The sequence below is a fragment of the Pan troglodytes genome, chromosome 5 (assembly GCF_028858775.2).
Source record: "Pan troglodytes isolate AG18354 chromosome 5, NHGRI_mPanTro3-v2.0_pri, whole genome shotgun sequence".
Taxonomy (NCBI): domain Eukaryota; kingdom Metazoa; phylum Chordata; class Mammalia; order Primates; family Hominidae; genus Pan; species Pan troglodytes.
In genome coordinates this window covers 134,876,751-134,890,029 of record NC_072403.2, presented here as the reverse complement: position 1 = coordinate 134,890,029, position 13,279 = coordinate 134,876,751, and the positions used below count along the sequence as shown (strand labels likewise).

General features: G+C 39.7%; 1 protein-coding gene across 2 annotated transcripts in view; it reads right to left on the bottom strand.

The window, feature by feature from the left end:
- Positions 1-12,355, bottom strand: part of CLVS2 (clavesin 2) — a 77,460-nt gene extending 65,105 nt beyond the window's left edge. Inside the window, exons 1-2 of one of the 2 annotated variants that reach the window (XM_024357399.3) lie at positions 12,119-12,355; positions 10,124-11,070 (exon numbers count right to left, since the gene is read on the bottom strand). In XM_024357399.3, coding sequence (XP_024213167.1) covers positions 10,124-10,512 — 389 coding nt within the window. In that variant the 5' untranslated portion in view covers positions 10,513-11,070; positions 12,119-12,355. Of the gene's footprint in view, positions 1-10,123; positions 11,071-11,542; positions 11,634-12,118 lie in introns of those variants that run through there. The other variant, XM_527496.8, reaches the window with a different exon arrangement.
- Between the last annotated feature and the right edge of the window lie 924 nt (positions 12,356-13,279).

The following is a 13,279-nucleotide window of genomic DNA, read 5'->3' as shown; positions in this document are numbered from 1 at the left end:
CAAAATTATCAAGAGTAAGTCTAACCACCTTTTTTGAATTCAATATCTGGCTCCAAGAAGAGAATCAAATGATTTTTATAAAAATCACATTAATTTAGAAGTTTAGAAAAAGAAACATAAAAATACACTAGCTAACTCCATTCAATGGGCAGGTCAAAACCACTCTTGACTTAACTCCAGTCCTCTGTTGTCAAACATCTCACATTATTACCATTAGCAGCTCAGCAGGCTATTCCTCAGCAGAACAGTACTACACAGGATCTTGCCAGAATCTGTAAAATATCTTCCAAAGAAATGTAGCATCTATGAATTTTATCTCTTCAGGACTCCTGCCATACTCTCCTATTTAAAATTATTTTAACTGTTATAATTTACAAATTAGAGGTCACTACAATGAAATACTCTACTTGTTCATGTTTGGGGTTTACATTGAAATTGTGTGAGTTCCACCATTGTTATTCTTCTCTTGTATGCTGAAAGAAAGCTATAAATCAAAACTAGCACATAATTGCAGCTCTTGACTCCTGATTGTGCTTCTCAAAATAGCATTAAGTAAAATTTGAATTTGTGAAAAGAATGCTGTGTAGCATGTAGTAAGAAGAAATCATGACACCAATAAGAAATTTTACAACTGACACCAGACTATGTAGAATACTGCTCTTGAAAAGAATAAAAGCTGCTAGAACACATAAAAAACATATGAAGCAGACTTTAATACCCATAGCAACTGTGTACTACCTGTGCAATCAGAAGGAAAACATCTAATACCTCTTGAAATTTTTCAGTTATGAAATCAGTCTTCCTTGCACAGTAGGATATATATTCATGAATTAATTATTTGGGGCATGTTTATGTAACTTAAAAGCCTTTTTAAAGTAAAACTCACAGCTATTAACAAATACAAAATAAAATGGAGATCCTTGATTATTTGTCTAATCGCAGCTTAGTCTCATACACCTTGAAGTTACTGAACTTTTCTAAGTCTCCATTTTCTCTTTTAAAAATGATGATAATAATAGTTACCTCATAGGACAGAATGTAAACTACTTAGCCCAATGGGTAGCACATAGCAAACAATAAATGTTAACTTCTATGACTTCTACAATTGTATGACTTTTGCTTTTTCAACAATCACATATTCCATACTTGCTTTTTGTACTTTTTAACCACTTAACTTCATAGAATTATTGTGAGGACAAAATGAAACAAAATAATATATGTAAAGTTTTTAACAGTACTTGACATATAATAGAAACCATAAATATTTTCTGCGATTATTGCTGTTGAAACTCTTCTATTTGGTTCTGTGACGCTGCATTGAACTTTTTTTCCTTCCACTTTTCTGGTCAGTCTATTATCTTTCATCTTTGGTTCCCTGCTGCGATCATCCAAATGTAGAAATAAGACTTTGTTCCCCTGCTGTCATCATATAGTATCTCCTGGAGTTACCAAATCATGCACTCATCCCCTTGGCCAATACATTGGTGACGGCTCGATATCCACAGAGCTAGTGTCAGTCCTGTGCAACATCCTCATCTTTCTAGTTGCCATCTGAACATCAGCACCTTAGTGACTCCTTGCTACCTGACATATATTAGTGTAACTCAATTTAGTGTCTCCCATTTTCCTCTGGGATTGCGTACATTAATCAATTAATGAAGAATCATTCTCAAATATTCCCTTTCCTTCTCCCTCTACATTTATTCACCAAGTCCTAATTTTTTTTGTCTTTTATATATTTATACATCTTTGGCATCTAACTCTTTCTACTAGAGTCCTAGCTTTATTTCCTAATATAATGGCACTTGTGTCTCTTTTTCTTTCTCTCCCATCTTTCTCTTCCAGAAATCTTGCCTACCCTCTATTGTGAGATAAATTGTCCTAAAACATTAATTGGCCTGAAAAATTGTCCTGCACACAACACCACTCCCCCATGGCTCTTTCAAAACTACACCATTCCCTTAATAACCATACTTCTTGTTTTGTACACCCATGCATAGGCTCACCCCAGCTGTCAAGGTCTTGTCATATTCAACCCCCAACAAGCTGGTACACTCCGATGCTTTAAGTTCACTTAAATCTAGGGGAACATTCCCCTTCCTTTTCACCTCACCTAAGCTCTACCCTTCTCTGGGCCCGCCACCAGCTTTCCCTGCTCTGCAAGATTGTCTCGACCTGCTGGAGACCTCAGCGCCCTCTCTCTCATATTCTGAAACTATAGTGCTTCAGTGTTTGTTCTATGGCCCCAGATATATAAGCTTAGCTTAAAAACTCTTTCACTGTTTGATACCACTTTCTATCTTCAGCGCCAAATACTGTTCGCTGCACACTGTGGGTGCACAATAATATATGTTAAAATCAAACTATTTCCCAAGGGCATAGACCACGCTGCTTTATTTTACCTATATCTACATTTACAGTCATCAAAGTGCCATAATGGCATCATTTAAATATAACATTCACTTAAGGCTTCCCTGCCAGCCCAATACAAAACATGCTCCTGGACCAGAAAGAGGACAAGAGCCTTGTCCTGCCACACTGTGGAGGGGTGGCACCCTGCCTGCAGCCAGGAGCCCCCTCAATTTTTTAGATCAGAGAAGCTTCTTCTCCTGCCTCTGGCCATGCAATTTTTTTGGTGACTACCTGACCCATGCTTCTTTGCTGGGGTTCTCAGCATCTCCTCCTCTACCACAGCTTTCAATCAGTGCAAAGATCAACTTAATGACAAATAGGTCATATCCCTCTACTTTTCAACCTTTTCAGCATGACAAGAAAAAACTAGCATCTTGGCATCGCATTGAGCAGCCTAACACCAGCAATTTCTCTTTGTCACTAAATCAATCAGCCATTATTAAATTCTTTATTAAGGCTTCCCCCACCCCTCAGTTTTCATTAAGCCACATTTTCTAATGTCTGAAGCACTTCATAGTAGAAGGTGCTAGGGGGAGGGGAAAAAAGGAGAAAAATTACCTTTATTAATGCCTCAGGGTATTATTAGTGGTAAAGCTGATGAAGCCTTCTAGGTGTTTTATATTACTGAGTGGTAATAATAACAATATGTCTATCTGGGTAATAGTTTAAGATTTCCAAAGCAATTTCAAATGCATTATCTTAATCTCAAAACAATTGCAAAATCTCTGAGCTGGATTTGTTCTTATTATTTTACAGATGAGGACAGAGGGTCTCAGAGAAAATTAAACAGTTTGCTTTAAATCACCTTAGGAAAAACGGGGAACCTAGATTCGAAGCCAAATCTTTCTGATACCACATAGACCAGTGCTCTTTCCCTCTCCATGGTGCCTCCTACTCAGAACAGAGTTTGATGAATAGATAATTGGTCTTTTTTTTGTTTGTTTTTTTGTTTTTGTTATTTTTGGAGATAGAGTTTTGCTCTTGTCGCGCAGGCTGGAGTGCAATGGCACGATCTCAGCTCACTGAAACCTCCACCTCCTGGGTTCAAGTGATTCTCTTGCCTCGGCCTCCCAAGTAGCTGGGATTACAGGCGCCTGCCACCAGGCCTGGCTATTTTTTGTATTTTTAGTAAAGACGGGGTTTCACCATGTTGGCCAGGCTGGTATCCAACTCCTGACCTCAGGTGATCTACCCGCCTTGGCCTCCCAAAGTGCTGGCATTACAGGCGTGAGCCACCGTGCCTGGCCTGGTCTGCTTTTTCATGGTAGCATAATATATATGTCAGAAAATAGGAGAACAGGAAGTCAATATCCTGGCACTCTCCAGCCTCACCACAATAGGGAGCTTTGGTGGAGGAAAAGCAATAAGACATCCTTAGGACTCAGAATAAGAAATGGCTAAATCTACAATCCCTGGAATAAATATGAACTCTTGAAATTTCATCTGTCTGGCTTGTATTACTGAGCACAGAAGATTAGATGTCTGAGCCTTGCTTTAATTTTACTGCTGTGGGAATGTAGGTGAGTGAGAACAAGAGAATTGTTGGAAATGAAACGTCTGCGGGCAAAATGTCTTTCTCTGAAGAAGACGGGTAAAGAAAAAACTTTTGCATCTATTGCCACCAAAAAATAAAATAAAATAAAACAGAATTGTGCTGGGAGAATACAAACACATCAGAAAGGCAATTCTTTTTATCAGGGCCAAGTACTCTAAGCAAACATCTAGTTACTAAAGTCTTTGATTTCAGAAAGTTTATTCTTCCATCTTAACGTTCTGTTCCTAATTGCCTGTTTTGTTATATTTAATCGAGATCTTCTAAACCATAGATGGAATTATCTTTAATTATCAGAATTTGATTTTTTTATACATTTGCCTTTCCCTAGATTTAGGTTGGTAACTGTCTACACACACACACAAAAAGCGACTAATTCACTTACCAGTTGTATGATCATGAGTGAAGTACTTAATTGCTACAATACACACAGTAGAATTATTTTGAAATGAATAATGAATAAAATGGAACAATAAATGTTGAATTCAGTTAACCAAGCAGGCAATGTCTTTCCTACACAACACTGAGTAGCCCACAGCTGCCCACCTCTCCCCAGCTTCTAGCACTGGTAAACAGTGTCCTCATTAGCTGCATATGACCTCTGATAGTTACTCAGCTTTACATGTTTTTTCTTCCCAGAGAGGTTACATATTGCTTAAAAGTACAAAGTATATGTCTTTATTTGCCCCCAGTACCTACTAAAATGCCATGTACATAACAAATTCTCAACCAAAGTGTATTTTTTTCAATTAATTTGACCAAAATATTAATCACTCAGTTTGTCATATGGTGTCATAACGATCCCACATACAGGAGTATCCTTTCCTTCATGTTACGATAATAGTGTAATAGCCACTTACTATAATAGTGAAATAGATGTACCTGCCCTCAGTAAAGTAAGATAATTTAACATTTCCCACAGAAAGGAGGAGATGTATTAATTTACTAAGGATAACTTCTTAATATACTAACTATTGGCTCATGTTTTAAAATATCTTTAAACATTTCTTTTGAGGCATCCTTTCAGGACACCGTAGTAACCTCAAGTCCTTTGCTTCTCGACCTTCTTTAAAGTTGATTTTGAAACATGAAAATAGCTTGGCTCAGGCCAGCCTTAGTCAACGTCCTACTGAAGGTTGGCACTTGTAGTTTTTGCTGTTATTTCAGGATTATTTTACTAATTATTGCATAATTGCCCCAGTTTTTGGAGATTGTCCTATTTTTGCAGAGATTCATCACGGTATTCCTCCAACATTTCTCAGGACAACTTTTTTTCCTCCCCTATTTGCCATGATATGTACCAAGAGTATAGTTTGGAATAAGTTGCAGTTAGCAGAGGATTTGTTAAAAGAGTTTCCCTGAAAGGAAGCAAGATGGAAGCTCTGCTGGGAGAGAAGTCCCATGGAATACATATCTGCCATTTGTGGTTTTGCCCTAACCAGTATCCACCCAAAAGACGGCAAAGCCATGCCTCCGGAATTTTTACGAAAAGGACTCCTAGACTCCAGACTCTGCCAGTAGGTATGACAATGTGAAGCAAAAAGCTGGGAATTATTTAATATGTTAATAAACTGAGAAAAGAATTCTTGAAAAATTAAGCTGAAAAATTAAACTTCTTATTTTTTTGCTTTTTTTGTTGCGGAGTAAAAATATTTCTCCATAATTATCTGGATAATTGCCCTGGACTGTTTTAATCTATTCCTGTTCATTTTATTTTACTTTATTTTATTTTATTATTTTTAGTACAATTCCAGAGATGAGTAAAGCTTTGTGATTGGCATTAATGCACATCTGTGTAGTCTATGGCTATGTTTTAAATTGTAAGTTATCATCACCATAACCTTCTATTCTGAACATTGGCCATATTATTTTAGTAAATGCAAGCATAATCATAATTCAAACTGAACCACAAATAGCAACCATTCATACAATGTTTGCTTTTGAATGAAAAAGCCACACAATAGGAGCAAACTGACAAGTTTTTGGGCAAATTCCAGGATAAGTTAGAGTATCATATCAATGTCTGACCAATCAGTTTTCTGCCCCTTCCAGAGCTTCACTACTATAAGTGGTAATCACTGTCCACTACGATAAGCCAAAGACCATGCAAGGTGGCCAGTGCTTTCTGGATTGCCACCATACTAAGAATCATTTTGGTTCTAACTGTGTTTGTTTTCGAATGGCCATTAACTAGATTCCAGATAAATGGTTGTTTGCTATACTAAAGTTCAGAGAATTACTGAGAATTAGTGTTTCTAATGACTATTAACCATATTCCAGATAAATGGTTGTTTGCTGTACTAAAGTATAGTGAAGTATATACTTCTAATGAGATCTAGAGAAATAAAATATGACTTGCAGGCTGACAACTTACAGGTGAACTCTGACACTTCCTATCATCATTATGTTTCAGGTGACACAATTTCAATCATGAATATCTCCAACAATTATGTGACAGTGGATTTCAATTTCTTAGATACATGCTTGCATGCTCTAGGACCTAGAATGCCATGTACTTTCTTTCTAAGCTTCCTTTTCTCCAGCAGTGTTACCTCTGCTAGATTTATGGCACCTTATCCTCACACCTGTTGATAAGATCCTGCGAACCATTTGAAGGTATTTGCTGAGTCCTAAGCAGGTCACTATCATTTAGGAAGGAAAACAATATGCAATACATGGAGGACGAAAGCATCTTTGTGATGCAGTGTAACAGTCAAATCGTTTTTAATTCCATGGCATTTATTTTTGTTGTCAGAAATTATATAAGGCAATCTAAAAGGAGATAAAATTATATGAGTCTTTTCCAAGGTAGAGCTCAATAAATGTAACAGGTCATCTGGGCTTGCCCTATTGTTTTTTGGAAGAACCACAGGCCACACTGCAACTCATTTTGACATTTGAGTATTTCCATTTTTTTTTTAGATTTGTTAGAAGGCGGGTACACTGTAAATATTAGGATTTTACGTTAGTCTTCTTAATGATGCCATGTCTCTCAAAAAGGCTTTGGAAATCATCCAATTCTTTACAATAACCTAAAAGTAAACTACACTAAATTGCAGCAGAAACAGACACTATTTTATTTATAGTCACTGTCTCACACGCTTTTACTGTTTTCAGCGTCCTGAAGAGCACAGAAAACTGTCCTACAAATTTCATATAGGAGAAAGCGTATATCAAATAAATCTCTACTCAGAATTCTTTTTATACAAATGCATAACTCAATTCAACTCAAATATTTATTGAGCATCTACTCTAGTTCAAGTGCCGTACTAAATATAATAACATGACAGTCTTTTTATTAGATCAATTCTGTTGGGGGTCTTTACGAATTGTTTCAAAATTCATAAAATCTTGTTTTTCCTTTTGTAGTTGGAAAGTTATAAATAACCTGTTTTCCAAATAAACTGAGGCATTTTCTTCTGCCTCATTTCTAGAATTTACCTATGTAATCATCTACACTTCTCACACACTGTTTCTTTAAAACAGGCTACTTTTTAAGAAAGTTGTTGAAAGCCAGGTGATTCACTTAACAACTCAAAGAATGTTGCCAGGATTATTTTCAGACATGCAGTCTTCTGGAGAAATCCAGGTAGCTTTGGATTGGTGGGATCAGGGCCTGGAAGGTGAGAACATCTCACTCACAGAACAGGGGAGGGATGAGGGATAAGAGAAACTAGCACATGGCATTATCCACCTAACAGAGCAATAATAGTAACTTAAACACCTAGGGAAAGAGGCAGACTTCTGTAGGAGTCAAGGAGCCATCAGGGTAGAGGAAAGGGATTCAGGCTAAGAAGGGTTGGTAACATCCTGGCATTGGCAGAAAGGCAGCTGTCCTTTGAGTTTCAGAGCAGGAGCCAAGGACGTTTTTGTGCACATGCTCCAGTGATAAAGGTTTATAGAGGGTGCAAAGATGACAGATCTGTTTGTCTACTAGTCCCTGTCATTGGGTTATGTAGATTTGGGATAAAAGGAAGGTGGGAAAGAAGAGGGAATTATTTTTTTTTAATATAGGAAGAAACTCAACTGAAATTTTGACTAAGCTCTAAATCACTTGTATACCTTTTCACCTTGATGTGTGATAATTTCTTGATTATACCTGTTTATTTCCAACCATAGAAATAGAATTCATAATTACAAGTCTAGACATCTTGACAGGAAATTTCTACAGAACACAGCTTCTCATTTTGTTCTAACACACAACATTTTAGTATTTAAGATTATGTGTAAGTTTAATGAAATATAATTCTATATATCAGTTATTAACTCCCTTTCCATTATAGATTTCTAGGGAAAGAGAATTTGATTACTAGTTGTCTGCCCTTTATATGGAAGCATGAGATAGACAACTAAAACACAGTGTCTTTAATAAATTCAGAATTATCACCTTCTCATATATATGAAAACTATAAGTGACTTTCATCTTAATTAGGTTTACAAATAATTATGAATATTAGTTCACTTATAGAAATTCATGAAAATAGGTCTGATATATATGTATGCCTCTCTGAATGCAATCTGCCTCCATAATGGTATCTCTAACAGACTTCAAGATTTATATAAATATAAAATTTCCAGTTTCCATTTCACTATAGCTCAATTAACAAAGTTCCAATCTGACATACAGAATATTAGTTTTTTCCTTGAATAAAATTTTTCAGTTCTGTTATACACAGTCATTGATTTGCATGATCCTACAATGTACTTTTATGATGAAAAGAAAATATTTTTAAACAAAAATTGTGGTCAATGGATAAAAAGTTGTAATTCTTTAAAATTTTAAGCTACCTGATAAAAAGTGGAATAACATCTCTATAACTGGCCAAAGTAAGTAACAAAACTCCATTCCCTCTGAATGGCTAACTCTGTATGAGTTTCTTAGCATTATGAATCTTCAGGGAGTAGTTTGTCTTTCTATTTGCCTAAAAAAATTGGAGTGATTCTCAACCTAGAATTACAGGGGAAAAAATCACAATAAAATGAGAGAAAAAATAATTAAAAATATTAGTTTACATTCTAAGATACCAAGACTCGGAAGCCTATCTGGAAATCTCTATGATCCATAAGCCCTCTTGGTAACTGTAAATATCTTGTACGATGGCTCCAGAGATGATTTAAACTAACCAGATGCATTGAAAGTCACCATTCACAGAACTAAAAATACACCAATGTTTTAACAAGCAGCTTCTTATGATTCATAGCTCTGGTAGCATTTTAAGTCCCATGAAATATATTTAACTTTGAACTTAATTGAAACTACCTTACACAAGAGCCTTTTATGATTTCTTATATCTTTCAGTCTGAGAAAACAGTTCTGAAGGAGGACAGAGAAGTGTCATTGTCTGCATTTTTCTGTAATAATGTAGATAAAAAGAATATTATTTCTTCTCTATTAAGTAGCACATGAGCTCAAAAAGTCCACCAACTGACACATCTGAATATTTTCCACTTCCTTCCAAAAGATGAAAAATCACATGAGACAGGAGACAGATTCTTTAGATTAGTGGCAGGTGTAGAACACATACACCAGTCAGTGTACATTTTCAGTGTCAGCAGGCATGCTCAGCGACAGAGGATGCAACTCTTCCTTTCATCATTGAAGGGACACAAATCATATTATTTCTTCTTCTACACATCACCAAACAGAGAACTTCCCAAGCAACAAAACTACTTGCTTTTGGTCGAACGCCAGGCTATGCTTAAAAGATAAAACGTCAGTACCAAAGAGAGGATGATGATGATGATGATGACAATGATGATGGGTCTAGTTTAAGAATTTTTTTAGGAAGAAGGAGGAAAAGTTGTCCCCATTTTCTTACTGGTTTATCCAGCCCAATAAACTTTTTCAGAAGGTGAAACATATAGAGAAGCTTTATTTACAAGTTAAGTGATTTAGATCTCCGTGCAATAACGTGGTTAAGGTAGCACCTTAAAGCTGCAGTAGAAAGTGGGTGTTAGTGAAGTAAGTTTTAAAAGTAAAAATACAAGCCCTCCTCCCTTCCCAGGGTGCCCACCAAAAACTCATCTCCTGGTTTGTTTCTCTTTTCTCCAAGCCAAATAAACAAAAATATCAAATCTACAAAACCATGACACTACTCGGGGTAAATTCTGGAAAATGGGAGAGTAAAAGGAGAATACAAGTTTGGATTTAGGATTTACCTGCTCTGATCCCAATTGGCAGCAAAAAGGACTAGAATCTTCCTGCCATAGTGGTCCAGATTGGCCAGGCCCCCAGGGAAGCCATCCTTCAGTGCCTGCTTGATGCCAGGGTCGGTGGCCTTAAAGCTTTTGAACATGTCCAGGTTCTGCTGCCGGTACTCAAAGTACTGCGCCAGGAGGCGGAAGGCCTCAAAGTGATGAAACTTCCTAGCCCGCAAGAAGCGTAAGATGAAGGCATCATCCGTGCGCAGAAAGCCGATGTCCGGCCTGGTGATGACCATATCCCTCACCTCCTGGATGTCCTGGTGCAGCGTGTCTGGGTTTTCATTGAGCTCCAGGCGAGCTTTCTCCAGGGTCTCAGGGGAGAGACCGGCTTGCAAATGAGTCATTGTTCTGCCTATCTCCGAGCTTTCCCTCAGAAGACCTTGTTGACTGTCCCAGAGCAAACCTGGTCCTTGCCACCACCAGACTCCAGCCCCCAGACCTCCTGCTGCCTGCTTCCTCTCCCCTACAGGAAATTAATAATCTTGGTGTCCAATCAAGTGCCCTGTTGCTCCTGCTTTCCCCCAGCAAAGCTGGGGGGCTGGGGGGTGTAAACTTCTTCCTCCGCCCCCTAAAATACAACACCCTACTTTGGCTCCCTCTTTCCTTTCCTTTAAAGAGATGTGAACCCCTGAAGGGCTCCGCACTCCTCTTCTTGTCCTTTCTCTTTCCTAACAAATCACCCCTAATTCCACCTAGCACGGGTGGTTCTGATCTTGGTACTGTCCTCTTCTCTTCTCTTCCAAGATGTAACAAAAACAACCCCCACGCACATCTCAGCCCCTGCACTGTGAATGTTCCTGCGGTCCCTGCTGAAGGATACGCCTGCCAGGGGTGGCGATGGAAATTCTGATTAATAATAAGGTAGCTCTTCAGCGCTGAGCTCCAGGGCGGAGAGAGATCATCTTTGCCAGAAAGAAAAAGAGACAGAGAGAAAGAGGGGGGAGAAAGGAGATTATTTCTCCCCCTACTTATTCAAAGACGCTATTTTTAAAAGACAAATTTGTGTGATTTATTTAAGATTATTGTGATCCAATTAGGTGAAGACTCTGCAGATAGCGCACCTTCCCACCACCCCTCTGAGATACACCGTGATCTCATAAGGCACCAGCAGGGGTTCTGGTGGCGTTGGTACCAGCGTGGGCTCCCCCAACCCCACCCCCAACTTCTGCCTTCCTCTAGCCCTTCATTTCCACGGACTTGCCGCGGGGTTGGAGAAAAGGGGGGAGGGGGAGGGAGGGGACCGGGGATATCTCTGGGAATGCACATTTCAAAAACGAAGAGAAGGGGAGGACGTTGTGAAGAATAAAATAAAAATGTCCTTATCTTTTCTATAAAACCCCAAAGCAAGAAAGAAGAAAGAGCAGCCGCTCCTACCAGCAAACCCGGAGGCGGGGTCGCTAAGCAATGCGGCACTCCCTGGCATCCATCAGCCGCGGCTTCAGCAGCGGCGGCGGCGGCGGCAGCGGCATCAACTCCTCTGGGCGGGATGGAAGGAGCAGAGAAGAGGGGTGGCGGCGGGGACCCGGGCCGAAGATGCGCTCGGGAGCAGCCGCGGCCACATCGTCCGCGGGCAGCCCGCAGCCTCTCCCAGCAGGAGGGGTGAGGATCGCAGGGCTAGGGCCACCGCTGTCCCAGGTTCTCGCCTGGCCCTGCCATTTTCGCCTTCGGGAGAGAAGGTGGGGAGGAGGACGCGAACGCCTGGATGGAGAAGGCCACTCGGGCGGCCACCGCCTTTGTGAGCCCTCCGGGAGCAGCCGGGGAGGTCGGCGCAGCGGGGCGGCTGCTGCGCGGCGCTGGCCTCTCCTGGGGCTCTCCCGAGCGGTCCGAGTCAGGGGCGCCCCACCGGGCTGCGGCGGCGGCTCCGGCTGCTGCTGCTGAAAGAGGACTCGGCTCAGCCCAACTCCTCTCTAATTATCCCAGCACAGATCTCGCTGCGACGTAAGCACTCACTCAGCTCGCGCGCGCGCTCCGCTCCTTTCCCTGCCTCGTTGGGGTAGGACGGCAATTTGGGTGGCATCGAAATATCCCGAGCCCTAAGTTTAGGCTGCTCTTCGTCCCCACTCCTCAGCAGGCTGCTGAGCGGGCGTCGCCGGGCCAGGCGGGGCAACCATGCTTTCCAGCCTCCCCACGCCCCTCTCTCGCCCTTTGTGTGCAAGACCCCAGATCGGCCTGGAGAGTAGCTGTTGTAGACGGTAATTCACATTGACACGCATTTTCTCGTTCCTGTAGGAGGCAATTTTGATGTAGAAGGAGTACGGAAACATTCTGTACTTTTCGCATTTGTTGTAGACAGAGATATTTAATTTAGAAAACACCAGAGTGGTTCCAAGGCAATGTACTGATGATTAAGCCTCCGGAGGAACTTATATGAATAGTTTTTCAACCAGTCTCCCTGCTAAATTTCTGTTGAAGAGGATGAAAATGAGCACTACGGTAAATGATAATAAAAACATAATTCTCAAAGGAAGAAAAAAATAGGAACTTCACTCATATCTCATCATAAAGCAAATATTTCTGGAAACACATACCATCCTTCCTTCAGTTGTATGCATCTGTATACGAGAATCATTATAAATAAACAGAAGTCCTTGCGCTTAATATGACTATCTATGGATTTGAGGAAAAGGGATATTTTCTATTTTCAAAACACAGCACATATTACTGAGCGTGTTACTAAGAGCAACTTTTGACTTTATAAATTGTAGAATGGGGTCTTGAATTGAAGTTAATTCAATGCAACTAATATTTACTGAGTTCCACGAGGTGTGGGGCATTTTTCTGCATTCTGTGTATAGGAGGTGGTCTTGAAGATAAGCAAATTTTGTCATTTTCTTATCTTGACACTTCTTATCTTGTCATTTTCAATGTTGATGACTATGAGAACCCTCAAAATACAGGCACACTTGTTTTTGCTCTTCTCATGGCGATGGTGTTGACAAAAAGAAAGAAGGGAAAGGGTTGTATGGTAGAGCTAGAGCATTTATTAATTAAATTAATGCAAATTAATGTAGGAACCCGAATAAGACAATAAATTACACACACACACACACACACACACAGTCATTATTGTCAAGGAATTTATGTTTTAAATGGGGAAGGCAGAAAATAAAC